At 40.2% G+C, this 27,021-nt stretch overlaps 7 protein-coding genes across 7 annotated transcripts; 3 read left to right on the forward strand and 4 right to left on the reverse strand.

Moving 5' to 3' along the window:
- Positions 1-1,340: 1,340 nt before the first annotated feature.
- Positions 1,341-1,589, forward strand: BCR41DRAFT_292584 (hypothetical protein; the record flags this gene model as incomplete). The annotated part of the gene is made up of 1 exon (XM_022020373.1): positions 1,341-1,589. A coding segment is annotated over one exon (249 nt), but the record flags the coding sequence as incomplete, so codon positions are not given.
- Positions 1,590-6,117: 4,528 nt separating this feature from the next.
- BCR41DRAFT_390713 (hypothetical protein) lies at positions 6,118-6,995 on the reverse strand (the record flags this gene model as incomplete). Its single annotated transcript, XM_022028264.1, has 2 exons — positions 6,118-6,789; positions 6,879-6,995. The coding sequence occupies 2 exons, from the start codon at positions 6,993-6,995 to the stop codon at positions 6,118-6,120; spliced, it is 789 nt and encodes a 262-aa protein (XP_021875531.1).
- A 1,501-nt stretch (positions 6,996-8,496) lies between these two features.
- Positions 8,497-10,365, reverse strand: BCR41DRAFT_232014 (hypothetical protein). The gene is made up of 6 exons (XM_022020073.1): positions 10,168-10,365; positions 9,768-10,067; positions 9,484-9,597; positions 9,115-9,383; positions 8,881-9,032; positions 8,497-8,812 (listed from the first exon to the last, which is right to left on the reverse strand). The coding sequence occupies exons 1-6, from the start codon at positions 10,275-10,277 to the stop codon at positions 8,612-8,614; spliced, it is 1,146 nt and encodes a 381-aa protein (XP_021875532.1). The 5' UTR covers positions 10,278-10,365; the 3' UTR covers positions 8,497-8,611.
- A 182-nt stretch (positions 10,366-10,547) lies between these two features.
- Positions 10,548-11,690, reverse strand: BCR41DRAFT_232009 (hypothetical protein). Its single transcript, XM_022020072.1, has one exon. It carries the CDS (start codon positions 11,379-11,381, stop codon positions 10,728-10,730), a length of 654 nt encoding a protein of 217 aa, XP_021875533.1. The 5' UTR covers positions 11,382-11,690; the 3' UTR covers positions 10,548-10,727.
- Positions 11,691-13,738: 2,048 nt separating this feature from the next.
- Positions 13,739-16,014, reverse strand: BCR41DRAFT_375759 (hypothetical protein; the record flags this gene model as incomplete). The annotated part of the gene is made up of 4 exons (XM_022026979.1): positions 13,739-14,169; positions 14,281-14,291; positions 14,622-15,504; positions 15,597-16,014. 4 exons carry the CDS (start codon positions 16,012-16,014, stop codon positions 13,739-13,741), a joined length of 1,743 nt encoding a protein of 580 aa, XP_021875534.1.
- Positions 16,015-18,745: 2,731 nt separating this feature from the next.
- BCR41DRAFT_402149 (hypothetical protein) lies at positions 18,746-21,743 on the forward strand (the record flags this gene model as incomplete). Its single annotated transcript, XM_022029280.1, has 7 exons — positions 18,746-18,949; positions 20,523-20,606; positions 20,765-20,790; positions 20,913-21,067; positions 21,219-21,319; positions 21,437-21,576; positions 21,656-21,743. 7 exons carry the CDS (start codon positions 18,746-18,748, stop codon positions 21,741-21,743), a joined length of 798 nt encoding a protein of 265 aa, XP_021875535.1.
- A 2,649-nt stretch (positions 21,744-24,392) lies between these two features.
- BCR41DRAFT_232144 (hypothetical protein) lies at positions 24,393-26,466 on the forward strand. The gene is made up of 3 exons (XM_022020074.1): positions 24,393-24,810; positions 25,310-25,363; positions 25,468-26,466. The coding sequence occupies exons 1-3, from the start codon at positions 24,516-24,518 to the stop codon at positions 26,382-26,384; spliced, it is 1,266 nt and encodes a 421-aa protein (XP_021875536.1). The 5' UTR covers positions 24,393-24,515; the 3' UTR covers positions 26,385-26,466.
- Positions 26,467-27,021: the final 555 nt, after the last annotated feature.

Genomic DNA, 27,021 nt, shown 5'->3' on the forward strand with positions numbered 1-27,021 from the left:
TTCCAAATCCTCACTTGATATTTATCTCAAGTCTCAATCTCAGGTAAATGTTAAACCGGATGTACTTCGTCAATCGTTGATAAGGTTTCAAGCTTTAAACAAGAGGTAACTGAACTGATCTCTTTCTATGTTAGATAATAGACCATCAAACATGTTTTCCATGACTTTTATCAACGAAAACTCTTCAAACGATAAAAAGCACGAGAAAGCTGTTCGCGAGATCTTCCAGATACTAAATAATGAAAAGATGTCACCGTCGACTTTCCTTGAGTTAGCGTTCAACTCAAACGATCCCTTCGTCAAGCACAGGGTTGGCTTATTCGAAAGCAAAGGTGGTCCAGCGAGGGTGATGGGCCTTTGGAAATCTAACAGGACTGTCTCAAGGGATGGATCTTTTGTCTGGTCGGCAATGGAGATTGTTACTGAACACGTCGCGAAGGAAATGCAACAAATGTCTACAAAGAAATGTTTTCATTGTCCTGAGGAAGGACTTACTCCTGATTTTTTCAAATGTTTCTCATTTGGTCGCATGACCGAGGTTTTGGAAGAGCATGCACCGATTTTGACGTCGACGTTGGCAGGTTTTTCTAGCAGCAATGGGCGCTCGTCGCGGCAGCGAGGGATTCTAGTACCATTTATCGCAAGTATGCTGATGTTCCATAAGAATCAGCAGGCAAATAAATCTATTGCAGACATTTTTAGGGCTTTTCTTCCGTGGAAATGGGTGCAGTAAGAGGGCTATCAGGATGCTCTCATCCACTTGCGTGTGCGTCTCTTATGATACAACGTCAAACATGCTCAAGTATTTGACCAAAGTTGCCTTGGAGACCGTTCGTGAACAAGTTCTCAATAATCCATGGATGTTGGTATACGGCAATATCAATATCGCAAACCGGAAAGAGGATCAACGAAAGGACAATCAAGACACATTCGAGAGCGGTACGACAGCGACAATCATCATAGATGAACAGCTTGATGAGCTTTCCCCGACGATATATGATAACACTCCCCTTAAACTGCATGAGCTGATACCGGATAACAATCATCTGAAAGCCATGCATCATTTTCATATCTCTGAGGCCTTGCAGCGGTATTCGGACAAGTTTCGCCAGCAAGCAGTTCATATGAACAAAATCGACGTCCTTGAAGCAAGGCCATCAGTAACGTTTCCATTACCAACGATGAACATAGATCAATCCTCGACCGCGGGGAACATCGAGGTTGTAGAGACGGTTTGTGTGAAGATGCTTAAACTGAAAAGGAGCTGGTTTGAGGGTAAGTTGGTCATCGTCGGAGGCGACCAGCTTACTATCTCTCGTATAAACTCCGCTCAAGAGTGGCGCATGACGGATATCACCAGGTTCGATCGTTTGGAGTGGGCACTTCCAGTGATGCAACTATTCCATCTTCAGATGAATCTTGCATCCACCATATTTAAGGCACATTATGGATCTCAGTCTACCGAAGGTTCGCTGGCGTATTTTGTGGCTTGTTTAGATCGAAGGCGCTTGGCGTTTCAATCACAAGATTATCGCGCCCTGGATGAGTTCCTTTGGCTTGTTTTTGATGCAATGGTCAGAACGCTTTGGATGCGGCATTTGAATGCCGAAGATCTGTCTGATGGTAAGCAGCCCTTTACAGCAGAGAGCGTGCCTGAGGCTGAGACTGAAGGAGGTGGAGATAGCCAACGTCAATTCAAGGAAAGGTGTGTGCATGGAATGGATCACCTTGTTCGATCTGGATTAGATTATGTTTGTGAACAAACTCTGACAGATCCAAGGAGTTCAGAAGATCTTTGGGTTGGGGCAAGAAATATGCTCCAATTCATTAAGGATTGGTATTTTACCTTAAGTTATGTGCGGCTATTAAGGAAGGAGACATTGGACGTATCGAGCGAGTGCTGAGTTCGATTACTATCATGTTTCAAGCGAAAGGTACAAAGAACTATGGAAAAGCGCTCTTGAAACTGACCAAAGCGGCGGAGTCCTCTAACAGTAACCAGGTAAAGCGCTGACAGCTTTTCTATGCGGGCTAAGATCTCCTGTTAAGTCATTATTCATGGTAGTAATTGAATACATCACTTTCTTACTGACCCTGCTTTATATATCCCTGGTTAAAATAAGGATGATGGTCAAAATAAGAGAGTGAGGATAGATGACCAAGAGTCCAATAACAGCTGGCAGGACTTTGCAGAAATGCTAGTATTTGACGGTGTGCAATATAAGCAATTTAATGCATATAGGTTCAAATACAACAGGTCCCTAACAAGCGAACACAAAGCCAACCTTAAAAAAGTGGTTCAAGGTGTCAGGCTTATTGAGGATGACCAATATTCTAAAGCAGCTCGATGGACAAATAACTTTGATTGTTGCACGAGCGTCGAGGCCGTGTTCATGATCGACATGGAAATGTCTCCAAAGATGCGGTGTATTAAACCAGCCACACCTGAACAAAGGACGGCTAGATGAGGCATGACTATATATCCTCAATATAAAGATGGGTCTTCGGAATGGTCTGATTATAGCCATGATGGCCGTTGAAGTGAAGAAGAACAACCGCCAGAGCTCCAAACATTCAGATATTCGCAAACTTGAGATTACAATGGGACAGGCACTTGTGCGTATGCGAAAGTTTTTCAAGGGTAATCATTTGAACTTTCGCTTGTTCGGCGTATTCTTTGGTTTGGGTGAAGTTGCTTTCCTGGAAGCTCGTTTCGAGGGCAAAATTGTTTTGGTGTATCAGGTAGGCCATGGAGCAATCCCGAAGAACCCCCAGAATATGAAGGAACTTGGAAAAGTGATTAGGCTTATGCCTTGACTAGCTCATAGTATTCCTCCTTCGTCATTCTGAGCGACTCCATCCCGAGTGCCTCGGTGAAATGAAGTGGGGTCGGTTCGGTATACACAGCTGGATCATACGACGCGAGCAGCAAAATTCGAACTTGAGGGAATAGGCTAGTTGTCATGATTGATTTCAGGTCATCCCAAAAGAATTTCATGCGATTCCCATATACCATTTGTGTGTCGTCCATAATAACAATGGTTAGTTCTTCGCTGTGAATCACTTGGTCCCATGTTCTTCCATTCTGAAACAGCCAAGATGTCTTAAAGTCTTCAGGGGTTGCCGAGGCATAAGCAGCACAGAAAGTGAAATAAATGGCGTTTAGGTTGTGTCCTATGAAGTAATCTCGCAAAGAATAGCCCAGAGATGTCTTTCCAGAATATGGTGGGCTACGGAGAAGAGTGACTTTTCGCTGCAATATGTGTTGAGCTATGCTCTGAAGACGGCTTTCGGATATAAAAACAAGAGCGTCAGGGCCTTCCTCGCGTTCTCCAGGATATATCTCTTGAGAGATCAATGGTAAAGCCAAACTGTTAGACAGCACAATTCACGCAACTCGAGAAATCCTAAGATGTACACAACAACAATGATCCATTACCTGGTTTCTTGGCAAATAAAGCTCCTTCAAAAAAAAAAACAAAAACAGAAAAAAAGAAAACGGGCTTGATTGAGAAATAGGCTCAATCTACATCAATGCAAGAGACACGGAGCGACTTTTTGAGAAAAGTCTATTATGCTATTTGTTAGCCCGGCGTTTAAGTCTTTACCTTGTGTTGAGGCGGAGAGGCCTATTCAATAATAAATGCAACAATAAAGATAAATAAGTGCGTGCGAGTGAGAATGAGCCGTTGTAAGAAAAAAAAAACCTTTTTTGAGAAACAGGTGAAACCCACAACTATCAATGGTCGATCTTGTGCAGCGATGATGTCATGCACAGATTGTAACAATCAATGTTATATACAAAATTCTTGAATAGAGAACTAACAGCTAAGTCCCATACCTGTCGCTGGCCGCTGAACAATGACGCGAATATCCTCCTCAGGCAAAGGTGATGTACCAAATGACTTGGAAATCTTGCTTGCTTTTTTGTATCTGGGTGTTCTAAAAGTGTGATAGTTTTTTTCAACAGCGATTACAATGGAGACATGGAAGAGATTCAATTTCATTTGAAGGTAAATTATTAAAGCCACCCCGTTATTTTGTTCCCTCTTGCTAAAATAAAATAAAATAAAAAAAACCTCCCCGTCAATCCACCCAGAACAACACGGTATCTTTGGCTACTTTTTTTTGTTTTTTACTTTAATGGGTGTCTGTCGCTGGTTGAGTGAAAGGGCCTTTGTTTTGTATTAGAAGCAGATAAGGAAAAGACACTCAAAAAGCAAAAGGATGGCAGTGTGGTTTGATCGGAAAGTGCCGCGCACAGAATCATTAATTTAGTAAACCTTAAAAAAAGGTGTGGCGATGATTATTTCACGTTCAGTCGAATTTTGATTATCCGAACGATTTGCTATTGAAATCGTTCGGAAAAAAATTAGGCACTTATTTCTTCCCACGGATGCAGAAAATTGGCGGCGGGCTCATTTCAAGCAAACTAATTCGCTGCAATACATTCGGAGGTTACTCAAAAAATATATTCTTTTGACCAGTTAAATTGGCAAAAAAAAATTTTTTTGTACAACACGTAAACCAAGAATGGCAATGTACAGTGTTTTTAATTGTTTTCGCCATTTAAAAAATGGATTCGCTATTTTCAATTTGAGTTTCTCCAAAGAAAAACAAGATTTATCCAATTTAAGCTAATAAAATTATCCCACAAGTTATCCGAATGTGTCTAAAATATTATCAAGTTCTCCAAACTGATAACCGAACCGATTATTAGAATTATCCAAACATCATGTCTTTATTAGCAAGATAGGCGACCAATTTGAGTAACTTTACATACATATTATCCTAAATATTAGCGTTTTTTTTTTTTTTTTTTTTTTTTTTTTTTTTTTTTTTTTTTTTTTTTCACTGAACTCTCACAGACCTAGAGATTATATTCTCTGTTGAGACACCTTGGGAAGAAGGTGGTTGCATGACGAATCCAACTTTGACAATCCTTCCGAGATATGGACTTGAATGCGTCCTGAAACCTAGAGCGCATGGTCTCACCAGCCTCAAGGCGGCTCCTCTTGAACGTGTTCTTGACTTTTGACCAGCATTCTTCAATCGGATTCAGGAACGGTGAGAATGGGGGTAGATATTCACAAAAATGCCCTGCTTCTTCTATGAGGTCCCTGACTAGCGGAGACTTGTGAATACGCGCATTATCCATTAGGAAAGTATATCCATGCATCTCTTTAGCCGCCGATATCTCAAGGACTTCACAAATGAAGTCCCTAAAATAGGCGCCCGTTGTTGAGCAACCAACTATACCGTCCTCGGACACCTGCGGAGGTCGTGCTGCATTCCTACCACGGCCACGGCCCCCACGACCACTGTTATCCGGAGCCTCAACTTGATCCTCTTCCCCCACCAATTCTTCATCATCAAGATCCACTGTAGTTACTGACATACAGATGATCCCAGTCGATGAAATTGCACCTACAACGCTGATATTCCTACCACACGCGGTAGGACGCACAACGTTGACAGGTTTTCCCTTTCGGGACCATCCGTACTCTCGAATCAAATGCAGGTTAAACCCTGCCTCATCAATGAAAATGGTCTTCTTCTCGAAGTCTTGGTGGTCCACAGGGTTCTGCATCTTCTCGGCAAATTTCTCTCTCGCTGTGAGCACGGCGGGGTCATTTCGTTTATCTGAGACCTTTCTGATGCGCTTGAGTGTATACTCACACATATTTGTGACATAGTTGTAGACCGTAGAAAGAGACACTTGGACTTCAGGGAAACTGTCGTGGAGAGCCTTGTGGACTTCCATGAGCGTCGAAAGAGGCTTTTCGTCCAAGAAATCCTCTATGTACTTGTAGTGCTCTGTTGTCAGCTTTGGAACCACTTGGAATATGCCAGGATCATAATAAGTAACGAGAACGAAAGAAAGATGTGTTTATTATGATCCAGGGATCTTCGTTAAATAAAAAGGGTAAAAATCTTAGCTATAGTAAAAACCCATGTAAATGACTGCTAATCGCAACACCACTCGGGGCTTCTTGGAAGGGAGCTTGCCTGTTTCCCTGTAATGATTGCTATACCTATAAGAAAATTCCAAATGAGCATAACTAGCAATAATATTCCGAGGTGTTGTTTAGTACAAATTACCATCAAACTTGATTATTACCTCCAAGCGGTCCTTGGATTCAGGTGCACCGCTCTAGCCGCTTCGGCTACTGTACACATGTGATTGGTCCAGTAGTCGATCAGCCTTTGGGAGGCCTCTTCCGGGACTTTTGAATACTCGGTAGGCCTGCTGCGTTTCCTTTTACGGCACATGTCTCTCAGACTTGGCTCCTCAAATTCGAGGGCAGAGTCATATTCAACCTGGTCAAAAGGAGCCCTAGGTGATTGGTTGAGCTCTCTTTCTAGTTCATTCTCGTCAAATTGGTGCTGGGAATAGATACAGGTCATCTTAGGTCCTTTCCCTTTGTTATTGTTTCTGTCAATAGGCTCGCTAGCGACAGATGAACCAATGACAGGGATTTCGGGAGCAGGCGCATCCACGGCAGGTGTACCAAAGTCAAGCTCGTGGCCAGTATATGTGGGAGGTGTCCAAGGATTGTATGGGTCTACCTCATCGTCGCTCTCTTCCTCTGCTATCAATCGAAGAGTTCGAGTACGAGACTGTGATGAGGAACCTAGATGAACGAACGAAATGCCGCCATCATAAGCATGACGATATAGATTTTGAAGATGGGGCCTGGAAGAGCTACTGTTATACCCCGAGTCCTGTGCGCGCGGCTGAGGGGTGGCAATATCGCTATCTTTTCCTTCGGTTTTGATCTCAATAGCCTATTGTATATCGCGGAACACAGAACAAATGTTAATAACCAAGAAGATGAAATATTTTTAGGGTATGAAACTGACAAGATCACACATACACTAGAGCTATCATCCCAGTTCAAGACGGCTTCCTGAGCCTCGAGGTCAACGTAGAACTCTTCGTCATCGGTGTCAACCAAGTTGATAATTTCAGGTTGGTTCTTGCTAGATGCCATAGTGAATGTGGTTTTGGTGATTTGGAGTGTTGAGGTGAACTTGATTGAAAAATCTAAGCGGTGGTAACTTTGGTTTTTTTTTTTCTTTGAACCCCACTTCCTTTTATACATGGGTCCCTCAATGCAAGGAAACTACCATTGCCTTCTGGTATTGTGCCAACGCGCCAACGCGCCATGCTCTTTACAACGCGTTTTTTCTTTTTTTTTTTTGAATTCCAAGAAAAAAATTCAACGCGGTGGATAATTTTCAGGACGCGCCGATAAAATCACAAGGTTCCATGGTTGTTTCCGCATGACCTTCTGGAATGTTTGAACTGCATGGTTGGACAAAATTTGTAAACACTCGGATAAATTTCTCCGCCCTTTTCGGCTAACTTTTTAACTTAACTTTGGACAACTTTTTTTATTCATTGGAGAAATGTAAAATAAACATAGAGAAACTTTATTTTTACTTAGCGAAAACAATTAAAAACGCTGTATATTCCAGCAAAACAACAATTTTTGGATCAATTTGGCTATTTTTTTTATTGGTGGGTACTGTTGTAAAATCTACCCAAAGGTTCGCCTCTGTTTGCAAGGACAAAATTTCTATTGACTTCGCGGATCCATCAGTGCTCCTATTCGAACTGAAATTTTGTCAATTATGATGTTTCAAATAAAAAAAATAAATATCAATTGACAAAATTTCAGTTCGAATAGGAGCACTGGGATCCATCCCTGGACATTTTTGCGTCAATCTTGAGAATACCATCATTGATATGCTTTGTCAATATTTCGTGGTTTTGAAGCTCTTGACGCCGTACATGCCTCTTGATGCTACTAAAGACCCATTCGGCCGCATTGAGATGAGGGGTGTAGGAAGGCAATCGCAAGTAAACATGTCCATTATCATTCAAAGTGTCTTTTTAAGTCAATCCTTCATCAAAGATGGAGCTGATAATTTTTTGACGAAGACCAGAATCAAGACGTTGATAGTTCTTTGAACGTGGCATGGTGTAGTGTTGAATGAAGAAAAAATCTCTAAAGGCGAGACAGGAATATGTTAAATCTAAATAACCAAATTGATGATGCAAAAATTGTTGTTTTGCTAGAATATTCATTGCCATTCTTGGTTTACGTGTTGTACAAAAAAAAATATTTGCCAATTTAACTGGTCAAAAGAATATTTGGCTGTGAGAGCCAATATCTTTACACTGGTCTACTGCACTTTTTACAGGAGTCCTCGGTCGAAGGGATAGCCCGTTTCATTTGGTCGCGATTCCTTATATTTTCGAATACTCTCGAGTGTATTGGCAGCCAATCGGCTCGCTTGTTGCAAGCTCGTTACGGGTAGTGAGATGCCACCAAACCAATTCAATCATCGTTTTTAGATTAGAAATATTGGGATCGTGACCAAATGAAATGGGCGATACAGTTGAAATGGCTCGCGATGGATATCAAGAATAAAATACTAATGCATAAAGTTATATTATTTTATTTTATTTTATAAAAAAAAAAAAAATCAATAATATGAAAAATAAAGTCATACATCTAGGGAAAAAAATACATGAACAAAAATGAAAAACAAATGGAAAATAAGAAATAAAGAAGGAAAGAAAACCAAATAACATATAAGTCTATGATTTTACGTCACTCATTGTCCAGGTTCTTTTTTTTGATGGGGTTAGCGTGACGTTGTTTCGAAATGCTCTATTCACAGGCGGGGGGGTATGTTGTCGTGGTCCTGTAATTGCGTGTGCGAGCTTTTTTCTGACTTGCATTGCGTCAAAACGCTCCTTTGCCCGTACAATACATGGTCCTTGTTTCTCTAAAGAAGACTGGATGACAATTAAATTAGTTAAACCGAGAAGCAAAACATAGTATAAATATGAGGCATTATTCTTACAATGAAGTTCCATATGATGGCAAGCGAACTGCCTTCAAGAAAATCTTCAAGTTCACCAGCTGTCCTAGGAATTTGAACTACAGTTGAGGTAGTCTTCCCTGCGATGGCTATATCGCCCATCGGTTTTACTTGGTAAAAAATGCCGCTGAAACCTATGGTAAATTATTAGATATAAATGATATCTTGGATACTATATATTTATTGAATGTAAACCAAAATAGACGTCTGACTCACCAAAGATATCTGCCATTAACACGCTGAAATCACTGGCACCAATCTCAACGTGAAATTCCTGAATACAACGAGCTAGTCGAATATTCTTACGATTTTGAATGGCCAACTCCTTATCACAAATCTCAGGTGACTTGAATTCGATATTGGAAATCTCAATTCCATCGAAAACAAAGAGACAATCGACTTTCCTTCCGGTTTCGCTGATATCACCATACTCATCAGATTGCATTTTTCTCATGATCTTTGACGCCTTTAGTGCTTTCTCCCCTCTATGATCAAAAAATGATACTTAGCATGAATAGTGCTGAAACAACTAAAAAAAAAAAAGAAAAAATAAAACAAAAAATAAAAAAGAAAAAAAAGGATTACGTGTGCAATGAAATCCTGTCAGCTATAACCTCAAATATTGATACCCAGACATGAAGGCAATCATTTTCCGAGGGTGATGATGTCAGGAACGGCGGGTGGATAATAAATCCACACCTAAGATTAAAGAAAAAATAAATAAAAATAAAAATAAATAAAAATAAAAATAAATAAAAATAAAAATAAATAAAAATAAAAATAAAAATAAAAATAAAAATAAAAATAAAAAAATCAGCTAGTAAGAGCATTCAGGTATGAGCAAATTGAAACAGCAAAATGAAACTTACAGGTATTCAAGGATCTTAAGCACTTTGTCCTCAATGGACACATTGTCAGGCAACACCTCGTCAAGATATTTTCCATTGATAATACCACGATCTGCAACCACCTTTTTTTTTAAATAGATCACGCCTTTTTCTCTTAATATACCAATGTAATTCTGGAGGAATTGTAAAGAAGGGTGATCCTCAAAATCTGCAATGATACTCAAGGACTTTGCATCCTCAACCAAAACCTCTTTTTTTGATTGACTGAAATGCTCACATGCCCGTTCAGACATTGTATTTAAAACACACGACATAGCCACCCTGGTATTTAAGAAAATAGAAAATACGGTTCGTAATTAGTACTGATAATTATTAATATGAGTAGAAACACGTTAGTTATAGTAAAATTGTAAGACATTACTGGGCGTCTTTGAGCAGGACAATGTCTTTCTCTTTCGGTGGTTGGGCTTCATAGGCTTGGAGGGATTTCACAGCATGATCAAATAGTACAGCATGAACAGGAAGCATCATAGGTGAGGGCTCTGGGAAAGCCGTGTTCTTTCCTCCATTCAACTAATACAATCACAAAGCAAAGGCATTTGTCTTAAAAATCTATATATATCGTATATTTTTATATCCAATATGTGCATAATTTCACTTTACAATATTAGTCAAAGAGATCGTAAGACTGTGCCATGGCTCTTCGGTTATATAGTTCGTTTTTTGCCTTTTATTGGTAGAAGAAGTTGTTGATGATGATGATGGTGACGACGAAGACACTGCTGAGGGTGATGACGATGGTGTTGATACTGCTGAGGATGATGATGGAGAGGATGATAATGGTGGGCCTGGCGTAAAAGATGTGGAGGGTGAGGAGGGTGAGGAGGGTGAGGAGGGTGAGAGCAATGATGGTCCTGATAGTTTTGATGAAACTTGGGAAATTGGCCTTGTTTCTATTTTAAATCCAATTTAATATCCAATTTAATAATAATAATAGTAATAATAATAACAATAAATACAATCCCAAAAATATACCTTGAGAATTCGAAGCATTATTCTCAAAGCCTTGCTGGTGTTGGGTCTTAGGCAAGTTATCATCCTAAAAAGTAAATCCATCGTTAGACACTGGGTTAATAATGATACAACAACTCCTGCAGGTGTAAAACTTACTTGTTCCTTTATTATATTGGCGAGATTTGACGTCGACGCTTCAATTAAACTTATGGACGCGATCTTTTTTCCTTTCTTTATAGCCACGTTCGACTGCCTTTCAAGCCAAAACATATCAACATTGCTCTTATTTGCTTTCCACGACTCGAAATTCTTCAGAATTTTTTCCTTGGCAGAAATTTTAAGGAAAGAATTTTTGATAAGATTTTCAAAGTCAGAATAGGCTTGTTCACTGTCAGTGTACTCAAATCGCTCACAGAATGTCGTTATGGAGTGACGGACTGGTTGAGCAAGCCACTCATAGTGTTCCTTGCAGGACATAGCCTTAAGCGTAATGATATAAGAGGAAACAATATGATTAGAGAGTAATGATATAGATGTATTTTTTTTGCTATCCAGGAATAGGATTTCGAAGACAGAAGAAATCAGCAAGACACCCGACTCAAGGTCCATCCAGGGGAACATCTGAATCACTGTGAATACAAGAGGGGCTTTCCGGGAAACCACACATTGGGCGCCGAAAACAACGATCACACCACGAACCGCGTTTCCCCACCCAAGGCCTAGACAGGGACCTGCACATCTCGATAAGACTAGCAGGCTCTTACCTGCCCACCACACATTGGGCACCGAAAACAACGATCACACCACGAACCGCGTTTCCCCACCCAAGGCCTAGACAGGGACCTGCACATCTCGATAAGACTAGCAGGCTCTTACCTGCCCACCACACATTGGGCACCGAAAACAACGATCACACCACGAACCGCGTTTCCCCACCCAAGGCCTAGACAGGGACCTGCACATCTCGATAAGACTAGCAGGCTCTTACCTGCCCACCACACATTGGGCACCGAAAACAACGATCACACCACGAACCGCGTTTCCCCACCCAAGGCCTAGACAGGGACCTGCACATCTCGATAAGACTAGCAGGCTCTTACCTGCCCACCACACATTGGGCACCGAAAACAACGATCCAACCAGCTCTTTTAGACCCACAAAATAAAATAAAATAAAAAATACAAAAAAAAAAACGCACCTTCGAAAAATAGATTTAGGGGTTTGAAAGTGTGGCTAACAAGACAAGAAGATACAGAGAGAGAGAGAGAGAGAGAGAGAGAGAGAGAAATAGTTGAAGAAAGAGTGAGAAAAAAATAGGTGTGCAGAAAGAGAGTGAATAATAAAAAGGGAGATAATCAGACGCGCAAACGAGTAATCACTCACTAATTAATCAATTAATTAATTAAATTAAGCATAATTACCTCGAATTTATCGCGTAATCAATTCGAACGTGGTATATTTGAGGAAGAGAGTGAGCAAAGTGTATTTACAAAGATAATCAAATAATGGGGAAGATAATGTGGAGGAGAATAATGTGGAGGAGGATAATGGTGATGTGGAGTGATGAATGGGCATTTTTAGCTTGGTTGAAAAAATGGAGGGGTGGCTTAAACTTTTGCCCCATACGTGCGTGTATTTTACATAATTTATTCTTAACGAGCGCACAAACCTCACATCATTCAATCTCGCTCTTAACCTCTCACAAATCATTTATTATTTAGTGCTCTGTTACATCAAATGTTGACGAAATTACACTCTTTTCATTATTGATGGTGAAACCACAGCATTCTCTGCGGACATTCTACCGACAAAGACGGTAGATCATCTCAAAAAGAAAACCAAAGAAGAGCAATCACCAGAATTTGACAATACGAGCCGGACACCGTGGCGAAGTCACGATCGGCTCTTGCCTCATTAGAAAATTTAATGCTTTACCTCGTCAAGACAAAAAAAGAAACATTGTCTGCAACAACATAGGGTTTTATTTTAACATAGGGACGAAATCAATAAACCCATGTAGGCCTTTAGCCTTCACTACTGCAAAAAGCTGTGTGTAAACCGCGTGTTTTTTTTTTTTTTTAACAAAAAAATGTAAAGTGCACCAAAACTAAAATACAAACTAAGATACAAACTGACATGCAAAAAAAAAACAATCAAGAAGGTGAATATCTGGTAATCAAGCATTAGATGGGATAACGATAGCAAGACAATATGGTAAATGACGATCAAAAGGTGATGTGCCTATAAAGCATCTTTGAAGATAGTGTTCCGCGTGTATATTCCAGGCTTATCTCTTACTTTGCCGTTCATAATAAGCACCGTAGAGAGGACCATGACTGAAAGCATCTTGGGAAAGATAAACACCGACATGTTTGAGCGTCTGTCACTCTCCAAAAAGCTCTACCAAGCGTGGAATATGCTCTCGATGAAGAATATAATCTCCATGGAATCCCCATCGCTATTATATTTAGATAGAGCTGTAATTCTAGTAAAAAAAAAAAAAAAAAAAAAAAAAAAAAGCATGAACCGTGTCTTTATGAAATCTAGAGTGCTGGGAGAAAAATTTAAAATCATAATACTATAATGAATAAGAGAAAGCGCTAATTTGTACAGCTTCATGTTCAAAAGCTCCACTTCCAATCACAACTCTACCAAACATCTGATAGTGCACATATGCTCCATACATGTTTTCTGGGGATTGTGATCGATAAACTGGCGGTGAGGCTGTGTCTGTTTCCAACTATTCACGTCTGAACATGGTCAGGCTCTATTTTAAATACTCAATTTGACTTAACCTTTACAATTTTGGTATCCGAAAAAAAGTATTCTATCCAATTTAGAAACGTGTCTCTGACTTTCTGACGAGGACTCCAACATCCTGCATTCTTTCAAAAGCCATTTTTCAATAGGGATAGGATCACACCTTCACTTTATTATTAATAATATACATCTATAATGACCTTAATTCGCATGTCCATTCACCGCTCTGTTCTTGTTCTTCTAGTTCTCATGCGTCTTGGTGCTTGCCTAAGTTCTGCTTGCAGATCAATCCCCATAATATATTGCTTGACATCTAGGAGTTCCTTTGTAGCTTTGGAATCCACACGATTTGTCCCAGTCTTAAAATTTTGTTTCTTGAACTCCTTAATCTGGTCTTGTGGAACAACAAAAATAAGTGCAACCTCCTCAGAGGAGTGAATCCACTTATTTTCTCGCATACTTTTCAAAAACGCTTTGAAGGGTTTGCTTTTGATGCCATGATCCTTGTTCGTCGTAACTTGAAGGAGATAGTTCGGAGCAAGTAACATATCCACACAGGCAAATCTTTTGCTATTTGGGATCCATAGCGATCCTTGCATCTTGTCCTTGTAACATTCAAGAGTATTGAACCATTTAACGTCCGGGCTAGCTTTGATATCAATGGTTATTTCAGTATTGTCATGAAGGCTCCTGGCCTGAAAGCAACGATTGCCTATCCGTAGTATGCGCCGCATATAAAGCTCGAACATTGCTCCTCTACCTTCACCAACTCTACCATTGGCAAGCCGATTCAATAGTTCATTCCAAGTTTTGTCGTCCACTGCATCATGCACCTTTTCCATGATATAATCTGAAGCCCATACTAATCGAAATCCTCTATGATCTTTTGTCGGATAACGGTGAAGAAGATGGCTGCTGTAACATTGTGAATCCTTAGTCTGTTCAAAGTATTGAAGTATCTTCATTGGATCCTTGATGTTGTCAAGGGCTTGATTAACGCGCTCGAGTGCACTGCTTTCTGCTACTGCTCTCACTTTTTTTTTACAACGATCCTCTGGGGAGTAGAAATCCAGTTCTTTACGCGGTACCTCGAGGACATACCTTTGCACTTCACCAATCATCTCATACAGGTGTTCCATAAAATCTTCCGGAACCATATGAAAAGCTTCAACCTTGTCTCTGCATTCTTTTAACTCATCTAGCTCCCACGGAGCCATGTAGTATTTCCATGGGACTCCCTTCACGATTTCTTTATACAGATTTTCCTCAGAATTTAAAGTTTTTGGCGACACTGAAAAGATAGTCCTGGCGAGCATGAGCTTTGGTGCTGGTGAGCTATCGACTAGGAACCAAGTGCTGGGTAGATCCAGGAAGGGCCTAAAATGCTCTATGTCCCCATATCGAATAACAGATCGTCCACCGAAAGCATAACACATTGTATCTTCCTTTTGCTGGATAATGATAATAGGTGGGTCTTCCTCATTGCTAGTGGCAAGCAGCCGGATAGCAAAGTATACAAGAAAGGATGATTTTCCTATACCGGCTGTCCCTGTGAGTACCATTTGGGGGGCATCAGGCTTTATATCTCTGTCTATACCAAACTTATTGATGATCTTATCGTAGAGTTCTTTGAAAGCTGATCTTACGTACAGATCTCGGACCTTGAGCACAGGAAATTTTGTCCCCCAAGGGCTGGATATCACGTCGATTTCTTGAAATGATGCGTTTTGGAGGGAAATGGCCGTTCGGGGTATTGAATAGTATAGGTCATTCCGAGTCACTGAGGTGCCAGTATTATCAAGTACTGAAACCAGTTCTTTACTCGAAAGGACGGAGGGATCAGGAACGCCGTTTATTATAGCCTTTTGGGCAAGTTCTGTTGCACTAATCGCCTCCAGTAGGCTCATGGTTTCTAGCTTGACCTTTTTAGAGGAGCTCCTATCACTCTCGTCATTCTCTAGCTGATCTCGATCTCTTTTCGAAACTTTGTAAAAATTTAAACAAATAGAATAGTTTTAGAAGGCAGTTTGACGCCTTGAATCGAAACCATCAGTCCAAAAAGAACTAAAGACATACCTCGCTTCGGTACTTCAACAATAATGTAAATGGGATTATCTGCTGCCCCGTCAGGAAAGTAAGTATGGAGTTCCTCAAGTACGTTGTCAAGGACCTTGAGTGACTCTTTAGGAAACTTGCATAGTTCCTCTACTGTTGAACCATTAGGGATGAGCTTGAGAATAAGATCCTTTGCATCGGTACCATTAAAAGCGTTTTCATTCTTTGCTTTAATGGCATCCTTTAAGTCGTCAATAGTTTGGTCGGAACGAATGATCACTGAGAATGCCGGTTCTCCTTCCACAAGGCAGAAAAGTTTCAGTTTAATTGGCTTGGGAGACTCGTTGTTTTTGGATTTTGCTGGAGATTTGTTGTTCGTGGTTGAAGATCTAGAGATTGGCGAATTCCGAGTACCCCTGGCTGATTTTGCTTTCGGCATTATTGTACAAGAATAAAAGAGTAAAAAGATCTGTTTGAGTAGTGAGATGCAACTGAAGGTTGATTGTTACAAAAAAAAACTGTAATTCTTTTTGCCAAAATCCCCTGATAGTGGCAAACTGCTTTATAAAAATGTACCTTTTTCTTGTTCCTTTGTGCTCTATAGACCTTGATAAAGGTGTTGTTGGACCCAAGGTGATCGCCCCGGAAACTGACGCCAGGACTCCAGTTTCCTTTTCCTTTAAGTTTATGGGTGTTGATTTTGATATCTCTTGTCGGGGTACAGTTTCCAACAAACAAGATGGTTACAAGGCTTTTTAGTAAATTTTCTTTGAAGTTAAGGTAGTTGGTAAGAGATAGCTTATTTTTTAATTCAGTCAGGTGAACAAATAGCTCCAGCCCTTATTCACTTTCCTTTCTTGCCAAGGTATAGTAAAAGGTCAAGTTATTTACCAGCCTACTTTTGCAATATGCGTCGACTAAGGGTCAATTGCTTTTAGTCATTTCTGCTTGAGTCGTCGTTTTTATTAATTGAAAGGGTTAAGGAATGTCCTTTTGGCACATGAATGAAAAATGATTCGTCAGATTAAGCTTTGTGTGTGTTGGCTGTGTAGAATGTTTATTTGCATGGGAATAATGAATACCTTCCACATGTGACACCACAAAGTGAATTTGCCTTTGACCAATAATTTGAACACGCAAAGAGCGGTTGATAGTCCAATGAAAACGGGAAAAGAAATTTTATTTCGCAAAGAGGCAAAGAGGTTGAGGAAATAAATAAAAAGGCCATTGGCTGTGCTAATCATAGCGCGATATGCAGGCATGTAGGAATGTAGCATATCATAGTTGTGGTTTGAAGAAACAAATGTAACAAGCTGGTCAACAAACACGATGTTCAATTATCAACTCGAGTTGCATTTGCTACCTCGAGTGCAGACATGCGGACAAACTTGTATATAAGAAAGAGCGTGCATGTATTCAATCATTAATGTCTTCTCTGCTTTGTCTCACTGCGCACAATCACCTGATTTTTATGCCAGAAGAATGGCTGTTGCGTTTGACTCCCTCCACTTGTCCAATCTATAGCCATCCTCCCTACTACTTTCTGGTTAATTGGGATAGTCCTTGTCCCTGCCCTTGTCCCTGTCCTTGTCCTTGTCCTTGTCCTTGTCCTTGTCCTTGTCCTTGTCCTTGTCCTTGTCCTTGTCCTTGTCCTTGTTTTTATTTTTTATTTTTTATTTTTTATTTTTTATTTTTTATTTTATTTTATTTTATTTTGTTTTGAATCGCATTGAATCAAATCGTATCATATCCTGCTACATCAGTTATCAAACTTACATCGCAAGTCTCTTAGAGAGCATCTACAGAGGACAACGTACGTGCCTTTGAGGCCATCTGTCATATTTCATGTGAAAATGAGACTTGTGAGATGAAAGCCTGCTGCTCGAGTCGACAGACTAGGATCAGATTTCACAAACATTTTTCTGAGCAGTACATTAATAGGTTACCCTTCTATCATTCAAGCAATGCCGTCTCTACTGAAGCTTTTTCTTTATCATTTTTACACTTTTTATTAATGGATTGCTTGCTATCTAGCTATCTAGCTTACCTGCCTACTATCTAAGTTACAAGAAGCCAGACTCTTAGCCATCTTGGAAAATGCTTTCCTTTGTCTCCATCGAAAAGACTCTCCAAGACGTTGTCCGGAGCACACCACGTGGAGGTGGTCTGGCATATCGTGCTCCGTTGGTCAGGCCCCATGGCCTTGCAAACGCCCGCACACACACACACACACATTTATTTACCCATTCCCATTCCCATTCCCTTTCCCAGTCGAAGGGGCTCCGCCACCACATGGCTCATTCAAGAACCAGCGTAGGCTCATGCCCGTTCGGACCCACCTTAGATATGCATTGATTGTTGCATCTTGGATGTGCATTGTTGCTATGTTAAAAAGTGCTTTGTGTTAGTAAGAGTTTTTTTTTTTTTTTTTTTTTCTTTTTTGGCTCATATTTAGTCTTTTTCTTTGGATTTTTCTTTGGATTTTTTTTGTTTTCTTTTTTGTTTTCTTTTTTGTTTTCTTTTTTGTTTTCTTTTTTGTTTTCTTTTTTGTTTTCTTTTTTGTTTTCTTTTTTGTTTTCTTTTTTGTTTTCTTTTTTGTTTTCTTTTTTGTTTTCTTTTTTGTTTTTTTTTTTTTTTGTTTTTTTTTTTTTTGTTTTTTTTTCTTTGGTTTTTTCTTTAATAGTTGGCTTTTAGTTTTTTCTTTGATTATTTTTTTTCTTTGGTTTTTTTGTTTTTGTTTTTGTTGTTTTTGTTGTTTTTGTTGTTTTTGTTGTTGTTGTTGTTATTGTTGATTTTTCTTTGGTTTGTTTTTTATTTTTATTTTTATTTTATTTTTATTTTTATTTTATTTTTATTTTTATTTTTATTTTTATTTTTATTTTTTTTTTTTTTGGCTTTTTTTTTTTTTTTTTTTTTTTTTTTTTTTGGTTTTTTTTTCTTTGACTTATTTTATTTTTTTCTTTGGGTTATTTTTTATTTTTTTTTTTTTGAGGCATTTGTTTCCGGAGGCTTTTGTTTTTTGCCTGGATGGACTGTTCGACCTCTCTTTGGTTTCGCCTTTTGCCTAGTGGCGCCGAACTTTGGTACCAGTGCTTCCAGACCACGCTGTGGGAAGTGGCCTAGCTGCTGTGATTTGGGGTTGTTCGTGAATCCTTGGCCATCATCCCAAGATGGGTGGGCTGGGTATACGGCCGTGGAGAAGGCCTGTTTGTTCGACTGCGGCAGACTGGCCTTTTGTACGGGGCCGTTTGGAGCGTGGCCGTTTGGAGCGTGGCCGTTTGGAGCGTGGCCGTTTGGAGCGTGGCCAGTTGGATACGGCTCTTTGTTGGAGTGCGGCCGTTCGAGGATGGGTGCCTGAGCATGGCAGCCTGGCTGTGCGTTATGAAGCCCCAGTTGCTTTAGGCAACTTCATGTCGTTGTAGTCTAATCGTGGAAAAAATAGAGAGAGACAAGCAGAAAGAAAATAATCAGAACAAGGACAGTGAAGCACAGAGTGACAGTGTTGAGAACTTCAGTAAGAGTGATTGTTGAGGGAGTGTTGCTTACCTTTTTGTCTTGGTTGTGGAGGCCGATGGTCGAGGAGACCGAGGAGAAAGAGAAGAGAAAAGAAAAAAAAAAAAAGAAGAGAGTCAAAATAGGTCCTTTTTATATTGGCTTCTTATTATTATTTTTTACGTTCGCGCAAGAAGAGGAGAAGGGACGAGGAGTGATTGGCGCGATGTACTAAGTATCTTGCTTGCTGTACGCTCAAGAGCGACCAATAAAATATCAACAAGATAAACAACAAAATAAAAAAACAATAAAATAAAAAATAATATACGTGTCTTTGATGTCATCTGTCGTATTTCATATGATAATGAGAAGACTCTCACGATTGAAAGTGAGAATAATACTCTATCTTCAAGACTCGCAAAGGAAATCTGTCTATAAACAACCAGAGCATGAACTGTATTGCTCTCGAGCTTGTTTACTCTTAATGATAAAGGAGACCATCTTCCTTATCCTCTTCTTCTATCTTCTTTCTTCACTCCTAACATCCTAACAAGAGATGGGAAAGACTATCGTTGGGACTGTACTTTGGCAGCTTGCCGTTTCTCCAGAGTGTAGTGGGAAGTAACACATGACAGTCGTCATAATACCTCTGCGCCTTTTTTATTTTTTTTTTATTTTTTTATTTTATTTTATTTTATATTTTCATGCAATACAATGTAGAATATATAAAGATTTGAAGGTGAAACAAAGTATCAACGTTTGTATGCCGACCAGTAAAAAGCACACGATCGTATCGAGGAAATGACGTGTCGTATCTCTTTGGTGCTTTGAAATGGAAAATAAGGAGAAAAAAGGAAAAAAAAAAAAAAAAAGAGAAAAAAGGAAAAAAAGGAAAAAAGTCCACTTGGATAAAAACTGCCGCAGCACAGTTCCCACGACAATGCATCCTATTCCTTGTTAGGGTTGAAGAGAGGGAATGGGAGAAGAGAGTCAAACAGCAAACTCTATTGATAATGCCTGATGAACCCCATTGCTAAGGAAAAAAAGCTACTCGAGCTTAATGCTGGTGAAAAATGGAAGTATGTGGTGAGTGTTGATAAGCTTGTGCTCTGAATCCTGTCCTTTTACTTTAGTCGTATCACACCGCTCACTGTTTTTCTTTCTCTCTTTGTTGCACACCATACAAAGAGAGCAATGTGGCTCGTGCTCTTGTTGTTGTATGTATATATGACCCTGCATATCTTTGAGGATGGAATCTTATTAATGTTCTTCCCACCTCCACCTCGTAAGAGTTTTCTCTTTCTCCACCTTGCGAGCATATGAAAATTGACGGATGATATCACAGGTGTGCAAATTACTCATTTTCAATCCCCGTTACGCCGCTTTTTTTTATTTCATTTTATTGTAATATATTATATTTCATTTTATTTCATTTTTTAATAAACTCCCTGGCAGGCGCGGAAAAGCAAGATGCTGAATATGTATTCGTTATCCAGTCAATACTTTGGAAGAATCGGTCTCGCTTTCCCTGGTCCAAAGGTAAAAAAAATTAGCTATTGTAATAATTTCAAAAACTAGTCATCATTCATCCATTCGTCTTTTACTCGCGAGTGCTTTCGATATAAAATAGACTTTTCTTTTCTTTTCTTTTCTTTTCTTTTCTTTTCTTTTCTTTCGCTTTTTCTCTTCTCTTCCAGCTCAGTCTCCTCAACCAATATGAAAGGTAAGCAACACTTCACAAATATTCACCCTTACTGAAGTCCTCGACTCTCTCACCTTATGCTGCACTGTACTTGTTCTGACTTTTCACTTCCTGTCTACCTCCCTTTCTCTCTCTTTTTACAGCACTGTTAGACCACAAATGATACAAACTCTTAGCCAGTTACAGAGCAGAACCAGGATACACTCTGAGCAACTCAACAGCAAACTACAGACCAGAAAAATCAAAAAAAAAAACCTCACCTGGTCATCCACAGAAGTGCCCTCGCTGCTGTCATCAAGTAAGTATATAGTTTATGCATGGCTTCGTTTTGTCTTGCTTGTGATTATCCACTGTTGTCCCTACTATGAATAAGCTTAGCATACTTACAAAGCTATCTTCGTTCTTTTTTTTTTTTTTTTTTTTTTTTTTTTTTGTCTTCCTCCTTCTAGCTGTAACAGGGGCCACTAGCCCTAGGCGCACGGCGACGATTGTCCCAAAGACTGCAATGAGCCCTTGCAGTGCTTATCAAAAACGGAGCGAAAGCGGAGCTGTAAGTATAGTTTCTTTTAGAGTACATGTCGTGACTTTCTGTCTGTACTCTGCTGCTGTGCTCTGATTACCAAATATTCTAACCACACGTGTTTTTTTTTTGTCTTCTCCCCCTTAGAGGCTCATCCGCTTGGGCTCTGGCCCGCCGAGCCCTCCGCCGGGCCCTCGCAACTCCTTGAAGGGGGGTCATTGTAGTAGCTCTAGAGAGCCCCTAGTCTCTGGACCTTACTTTGACCCGAGTGCCTTTGGGGATTTCGCGTAGGTAACAGATGACACACAGTTGTGGTCATCCAAGTATGGTAAGTCAGTAGCAGTGGCCTGTTTACTAGGCCTATAGAGCTCGAGTCTCGGCCCTCAAGGAGGTCCCCCCTCCAGCAGGATCAGGATCAGGACCAGGATCAGGATCAGGTGTTATCAAGGCCTGATAACACCTCAGGTAAGTATACATGCGCATACATAGCAAAGAGCATATTAACTTGATTCTACCATTGCTTTTGTTCTCTCTGTTTAGGTGGGATCTTGGCAACTCGGAGCTCTATAGTGTTTAGTAAATAGTTCATTGTTACTGACGCCATTCTTAGATCACCTCAATTAGCGAAGCTGCACCAGGCGCCTGGCTGTAGTGTGTAGTGCATGGCGTAAAGGCGTCATGTTGTGTGACCTGTTACCTGCCGTCTGAACCAAAGGTGCTCTGGTCATAGTAAGGCTTCATTGGCTAGTCGTTCGATAGACTATTGCAATGAGACCTCTGCTTGGAGAAGTGAGAGCAAGGCTCATAAGGGGAGTAGAGGGTCCTGAGGCACAACAATAGACCGAGAAGCACCGTGCTTCGAATGCGGCTCGGAACGCAGGGCCAACAGAAAGCAGACAGCAACCGAGGGCCGAAAGCCGATAGTCAAGCGCCAGAAGTCAGCAGACAACACCCAGCATCCAGCAATAACAACAACAAAAAAAAAGCAAATAACTAAAACACAAAACAAAGAACAAAAATAAAAAGCAAATAACCAAAACGCAAAACAAAGAACAAAAAAAAAAAAAAAAAAAAAAAAAAAAAAAAAAAAAAAAAAAAAAAAAAAAAAAAAAAAAAAATAACAAAACACAAAACAAAGAACAAAAAAAAAAAAAGATAAAAACCGAAGCACAGAGTAAAAACAAAAAAAGATGAGAAAAAGAAAAATAAAAAAAAAAAGTCAAAGCAATGCCAAACCAACGCCAAAGCCAACGCCAAAGCCAACGCCAAAGCCAACGCCAAAGCCATAGTCAACCGAAGACTTCCGCAACTAAGGTTAATACAAGGCAGTCCCATCCAGCAACCTCCGCTCGATCAAGCATAGTGGCCCGCAGCCAGACCGGACATAGGCGGCTTCAACTAAATCACCCAAAGGCAACCTCAATTAAAGCCAACAGTAAGGCGGTTTGATCATATCAAGCACAGGCTGCCTCAATCAAACCACTAAGAGCAGTGCTAGTCAAGATAGCCGTGAATCCCCCAACCAAAGCAACATAGGCTGGTTTGATTGAAGCAAATACACTCCGTCTCAGCCAAATCAACCGAAGGGGTGCCAGATGGCCGATGTCGGATGGTCGAGACCGAATAACAGAAACCGGACAATCACAGCCAGTCAAGCAAAGACAGCCAGCTCAGACAGCCAGCTCTAGACAGCCAGCTCTAGACAGCCAACTAAAGAAAGCCAACCATAGACAGTCGAAAAGGCCAGTCGACCAAAGTCAGTCAATCAGAGGCCACCAATGCCAATCATTCAAGGCACCACCAAAAAATATACAAAAAAAAAATCAACATATAACTAAAGGCTACCAGCAAGCACACAATAATCCACACATATCAAAGCTACTTACTTCCAAAGGCTCAAATATCTGGCCATCCTTGGGGTAGGATGCAGCTTAGAAGTGAAAGCATAGTAAACAATTAGCAATAAACATTGTTTGTCTGAAGTGTTGATAGGGTAGCCTTGACTATTATGATTGTGGTCTCTTCCTCGATAGAAGTCGAAATATGTAGAAGGGTAAATAGAATAGCTGCACTAGTTCCACTTTTTTGAGAAGCATATTGACAGGAGTAAAATGAGTCGGTTGTGAAGATTACTTTGGCATTTTGAGTAAACAGAACACAGGGTCACTTCAAGCGGCTATTGTCTATAGCAGTGCGAGTTCCGAACGCAAGGTAGATCACTTTAGAACTCTTAATGCTTTTATTCCAGCATAATAGCTCTTACGTATGCATTTGATAAGGGCCAAGTAATAATGCGAAACAGGTTAAAAATATAAAAAAAATTAAAAAGCGATCGTATTAGCTTTCAAGCACTAGAGACCAGATATAGCAGCATTCAGTCCAGTATCGACTTGATGCCCCTGAGACTAGGTGTTCCGTCTGCAAGGCAGAAAATGTTCACATTGCTGCCAACCACTGTGTTTTGTTGTTAAGAGTGCAATGTAGGATAAGTGAATACGTCAGAAGACAGTGACAAAGTCTGACCAATTTTATGTGGACTATGGAGGTCCCTTTTAGCTACCCTCCCACGACGACTTGGCTTTCATCTGAGTTATGTATACTTTAAAAACGACTGAAACTTGAATGAATGATAGGAGATGCAATACTACATATCTCTAAAAGTTTCTGGCTATTCCACAATCAAAGATATTGTGAGTTTCATTGGTGGGTATAAAATAAAGCGCGTCTTGCAGTCTTACGCAAATTGGTGTATAGATTTGTCTAGGCTATGCTTAAAAGATAATAATAGTAATAATAATAGCAAACTCACCAAGTTTTTTGTAATCTCCAATGGAGAAAGTCTGATTACTTCTTGTTTGGCGACTGTTCGTTGCTTATTGGTTCTCGGTGAATTCTGATATGATTTTTGACTTTAATTTTTGGAGAATCCAGCTAATAAGCAATCAACCTAAGATGGCCACAGATTGCAATACGCGTTTGTCCTCACGTGAGCTTCAACCTCGGACTGGTGAACTGGTGGCGAGACTGAAACAATTTATTATCATGGTGACATAAAACCTCATCCCTGCTTCGCGCATACAACTTTTTATTTTCTTTCCTCTATCACAACTTCAAAACTTTGAACCATCCTGCTACTACAATTAACATCCTTTAGCATTCCTATCTAATATCCCTATTCTCTGCTCTCTGTCCATTTTCCTTTGTTTTAACCAGTTTCGAGATCACAATGGAAAACAGCGAAATATCATCACTACTTCCAAATACTCAAAATAAACCGTATGGAAAGAAAGAAGAAAGAAAAGGAGAAGCGAACGAAGGGTCTTCAAGCACTAATGAGCCCAAAATCCCCAAGCCAACCAAGCACGAGCCCAAAATTCCCGAGCCAGCCAAGCTAACAATACATTGCATTGCTGAGAGGAAAGCAAGATCTTTTGCCGTAAATATCTCTCCCGGTTGTTCAGTTAAGTTGGACGTGATGACTAGCCGAACGGCATCCGTTATTGTCAAGCAGGCGCCGCAAGGTATGTATTTAGCTCTTGGTGAACTGATGATTATGTTTTCAACTGATGAAACTTATTCCTGTCCCAACACGGTCATGTGGTATCTCCTCTCTTTTTTATGTTGTTGAGATGTATCTCGGCTTAACTATTTAACTGGGGCGACTTTGGATTTCTTCTCTATAAAAGAATTTAAAAAGTCTCCCCCATGGCCGTACACATCCTCAGACTCCCACTGCTATTTTTTTCGTCCTTTCACAGCGTTGTTTTTTTTTTTTTTTTTTTTTTTTTGTTCGTGGTTCGGGTTCATTTACGTCCATCAGCTGTAGGTGCTGGTTTGATCAAATGATTATTAGAATTTTCAATTCGCGAATTGCACTCTCGACGGACTGGTTTTTGATATTTTCAGTTGATGAAGCATGTGGCAACATGCTCATTGGATAGTGTATTACATCATCATAGCTTTTATCAAAGCCCCATATCTAACTATCCTCTTGTTTATTATTCTATGGGTATTAAACAGCCCCGAGATGCCCAAAAAGGGACCTAGAAGACGTAGGAGACGAGAGTTCAAGAGGTGAGTTGATCACTCCGACTATATCTATGGTTTTGATGATACTTGAGGATGCTCGTTTATTTATTACATACTCACGCCATCCCACTATTCTTATATGCTCAAAGGGCGCTATTCGAAACGCCGTCGTCCCTCGATACCCGAAGGACCGTTGTATACTTTAGCCAATGGGGAGACAGTATATTTGCCCAAGCTCATGACAGACATGCTCAATAGTACCTGGTGCCAGCCGAAAAGTCGCTTGAGCTTCTCATCACTGAAGAATGTCAGGGTTGGCGATCAAGTTGAGACAGAAAGTCTTGGTCAACGCCCAATAGGCTTTGGAACAGGTATTCAAGGTCTCCTTGTTACCGAGCAGATGATGGAATTATGGGAAGAGATGAAGAAAGAGACTGGTTTGGGGTTTGCAAAATGTTTGACTGGACCCAAAGGGGTCGGGAAGTCCTATATAACATGGTTTCTTGCCGCTAAGGCATATGCTCACGGCTGGCCAGTTCTTTACATCGCTGACGCAAATACCCTTGCTGATTGTCAGGAGAATGTGAGGGCATCAAGAGTGATTTGTCAACGCTTCCTAGATCTCAATAAGGATATCTTGACTGCAAAAGAGCTCTCCACCATGGCAAATTGTGGGAGTGTGGAAGCTATTGCCGAGTACATATTAGGAGACTTACTCCAACAACAAGGGAAAAAGACTCTCTTCATTGTCGATGAGCATGGTGCTTTGTTTCCCGACAACGTACCTTCAGCAACAAGTAGGCTTCCTGTCCTGCGTTCTCTGGGTTGCTTCAACACTTGGACGAGTGGTGTAAATAGTGGAGCGTGTGTTGTGTTCACGAGCACTGCAAAGTTTGAAAGGTCCGTCCTCAGGAATTCAGATTATGTCGTTGATGTCGGGCCTTTGTCGCAAGACACGTTCGAAAAACTGTTTAAAATTGCCATTGCTCGTTTCACTTTGACAACCCAAAGGACTCTCGACAGTCGTAAGGACGCTGTTATTAAGGCTATAGTGTCCCGCATCTAGTCGCGAAAAAATTTGGAAAAAACCTTAATTTGTTGCGTTTTCACATCACCGCAGTCACATTGTTTATGAAGCACTCATGGCCGCCATTTTGGTGTTCATCTTCACTCTCTTCCAAAAAAAAGCTCATTTCTCTACATGTATACCTTTAAAAAATATCCTTTCTTCCTTTACACATCGCAAAATATCGAAATAAAATGGTTTACTTGAATAAAAGGAAGAGACAGTTGCAAGGTGCTTGACAGAAAAAAGCGCAGCGCAAATTGGAACAAGATTCAGAGAGATCTTCTGGGAATTTGCAGACAGAAGCAGTGCTCCTATTCGTACTGAAACTTTGTCAATTATCCTCGTAGCCATGGTCCATATGTGTGGCCTCTTTTATTCCTTCTGACCGAGAAAACTAAAAATAAAATAAATAAAATCTAGCGTTCGCTCTGATCTACTCTCTATCTAGTAACGAGTGAAAAGAAAAGGGAGGTGTGGGAGGGACATATGTCCCATGGCTACTCTGATAATGAGGATAGTGCGTCCTTTGTAGCACTTCCAGATCATTATCCTCGTAGCCATGGTCCATATGTGACTTCAGAGCGAACCAAAAACCGATGTCGTCAAATTTGAATTGGTTTTGCGGAAAACCTTG

The sequence above is a fragment of the Lobosporangium transversale genome (assembly GCF_002105155.1).
Source record: "Lobosporangium transversale strain NRRL 3116 chromosome Unknown BCR41scaffold_77, whole genome shotgun sequence".
NCBI lineage: Eukaryota > Fungi > Mortierellomycota > Mortierellomycetes > Mortierellales > Mortierellaceae > Lobosporangium > Lobosporangium transversale.

Coding starts and splice junctions, on each gene's coding strand:
- BCR41DRAFT_232144 (XM_022020074.1), top strand. CDS start 24,516: ATGGAAAACAGCGAAATATCATCACTACTTCCAAATACTCAAAATAAA. Junction 24,811..25,309: donor TGTCAAGCAGGCGCCGCAAG/GTATGTATTTAG, acceptor GGTATTAAACAG/CCCCGAGATGCCCAAAAAGG. Junction 25,364..25,467: donor AGGAGACGAGAGTTCAAGAG/GTGAGTTGATCA, acceptor ATATGCTCAAAG/GGCGCTATTCGAAACGCCGT.
- BCR41DRAFT_232014 (XM_022020073.1), bottom strand. CDS start 10,277: ATGATGCTTCCTGTTCATGCTGTACTATTTGATCATGCTGTGAAATCC. Junction 9,598..9,767: donor CTTAAGATCCTTGAATACCT/GTAAGTTTCATT, acceptor CTTTAATCTTAG/GTGTGGATTTATTATCCACC. Junction 9,384..9,483: donor GACAGGATTTCATTGCACAC/GTAATCCTTTTT, acceptor TTTTGATCATAG/AGGGGAGAAAGCACTAAAGG.
- BCR41DRAFT_232009 (XM_022020072.1), bottom strand. CDS start 11,381: ATGTTCCCCTGGATGGACCTTGAGTCGGGTGTCTTGCTGATTTCTTCT.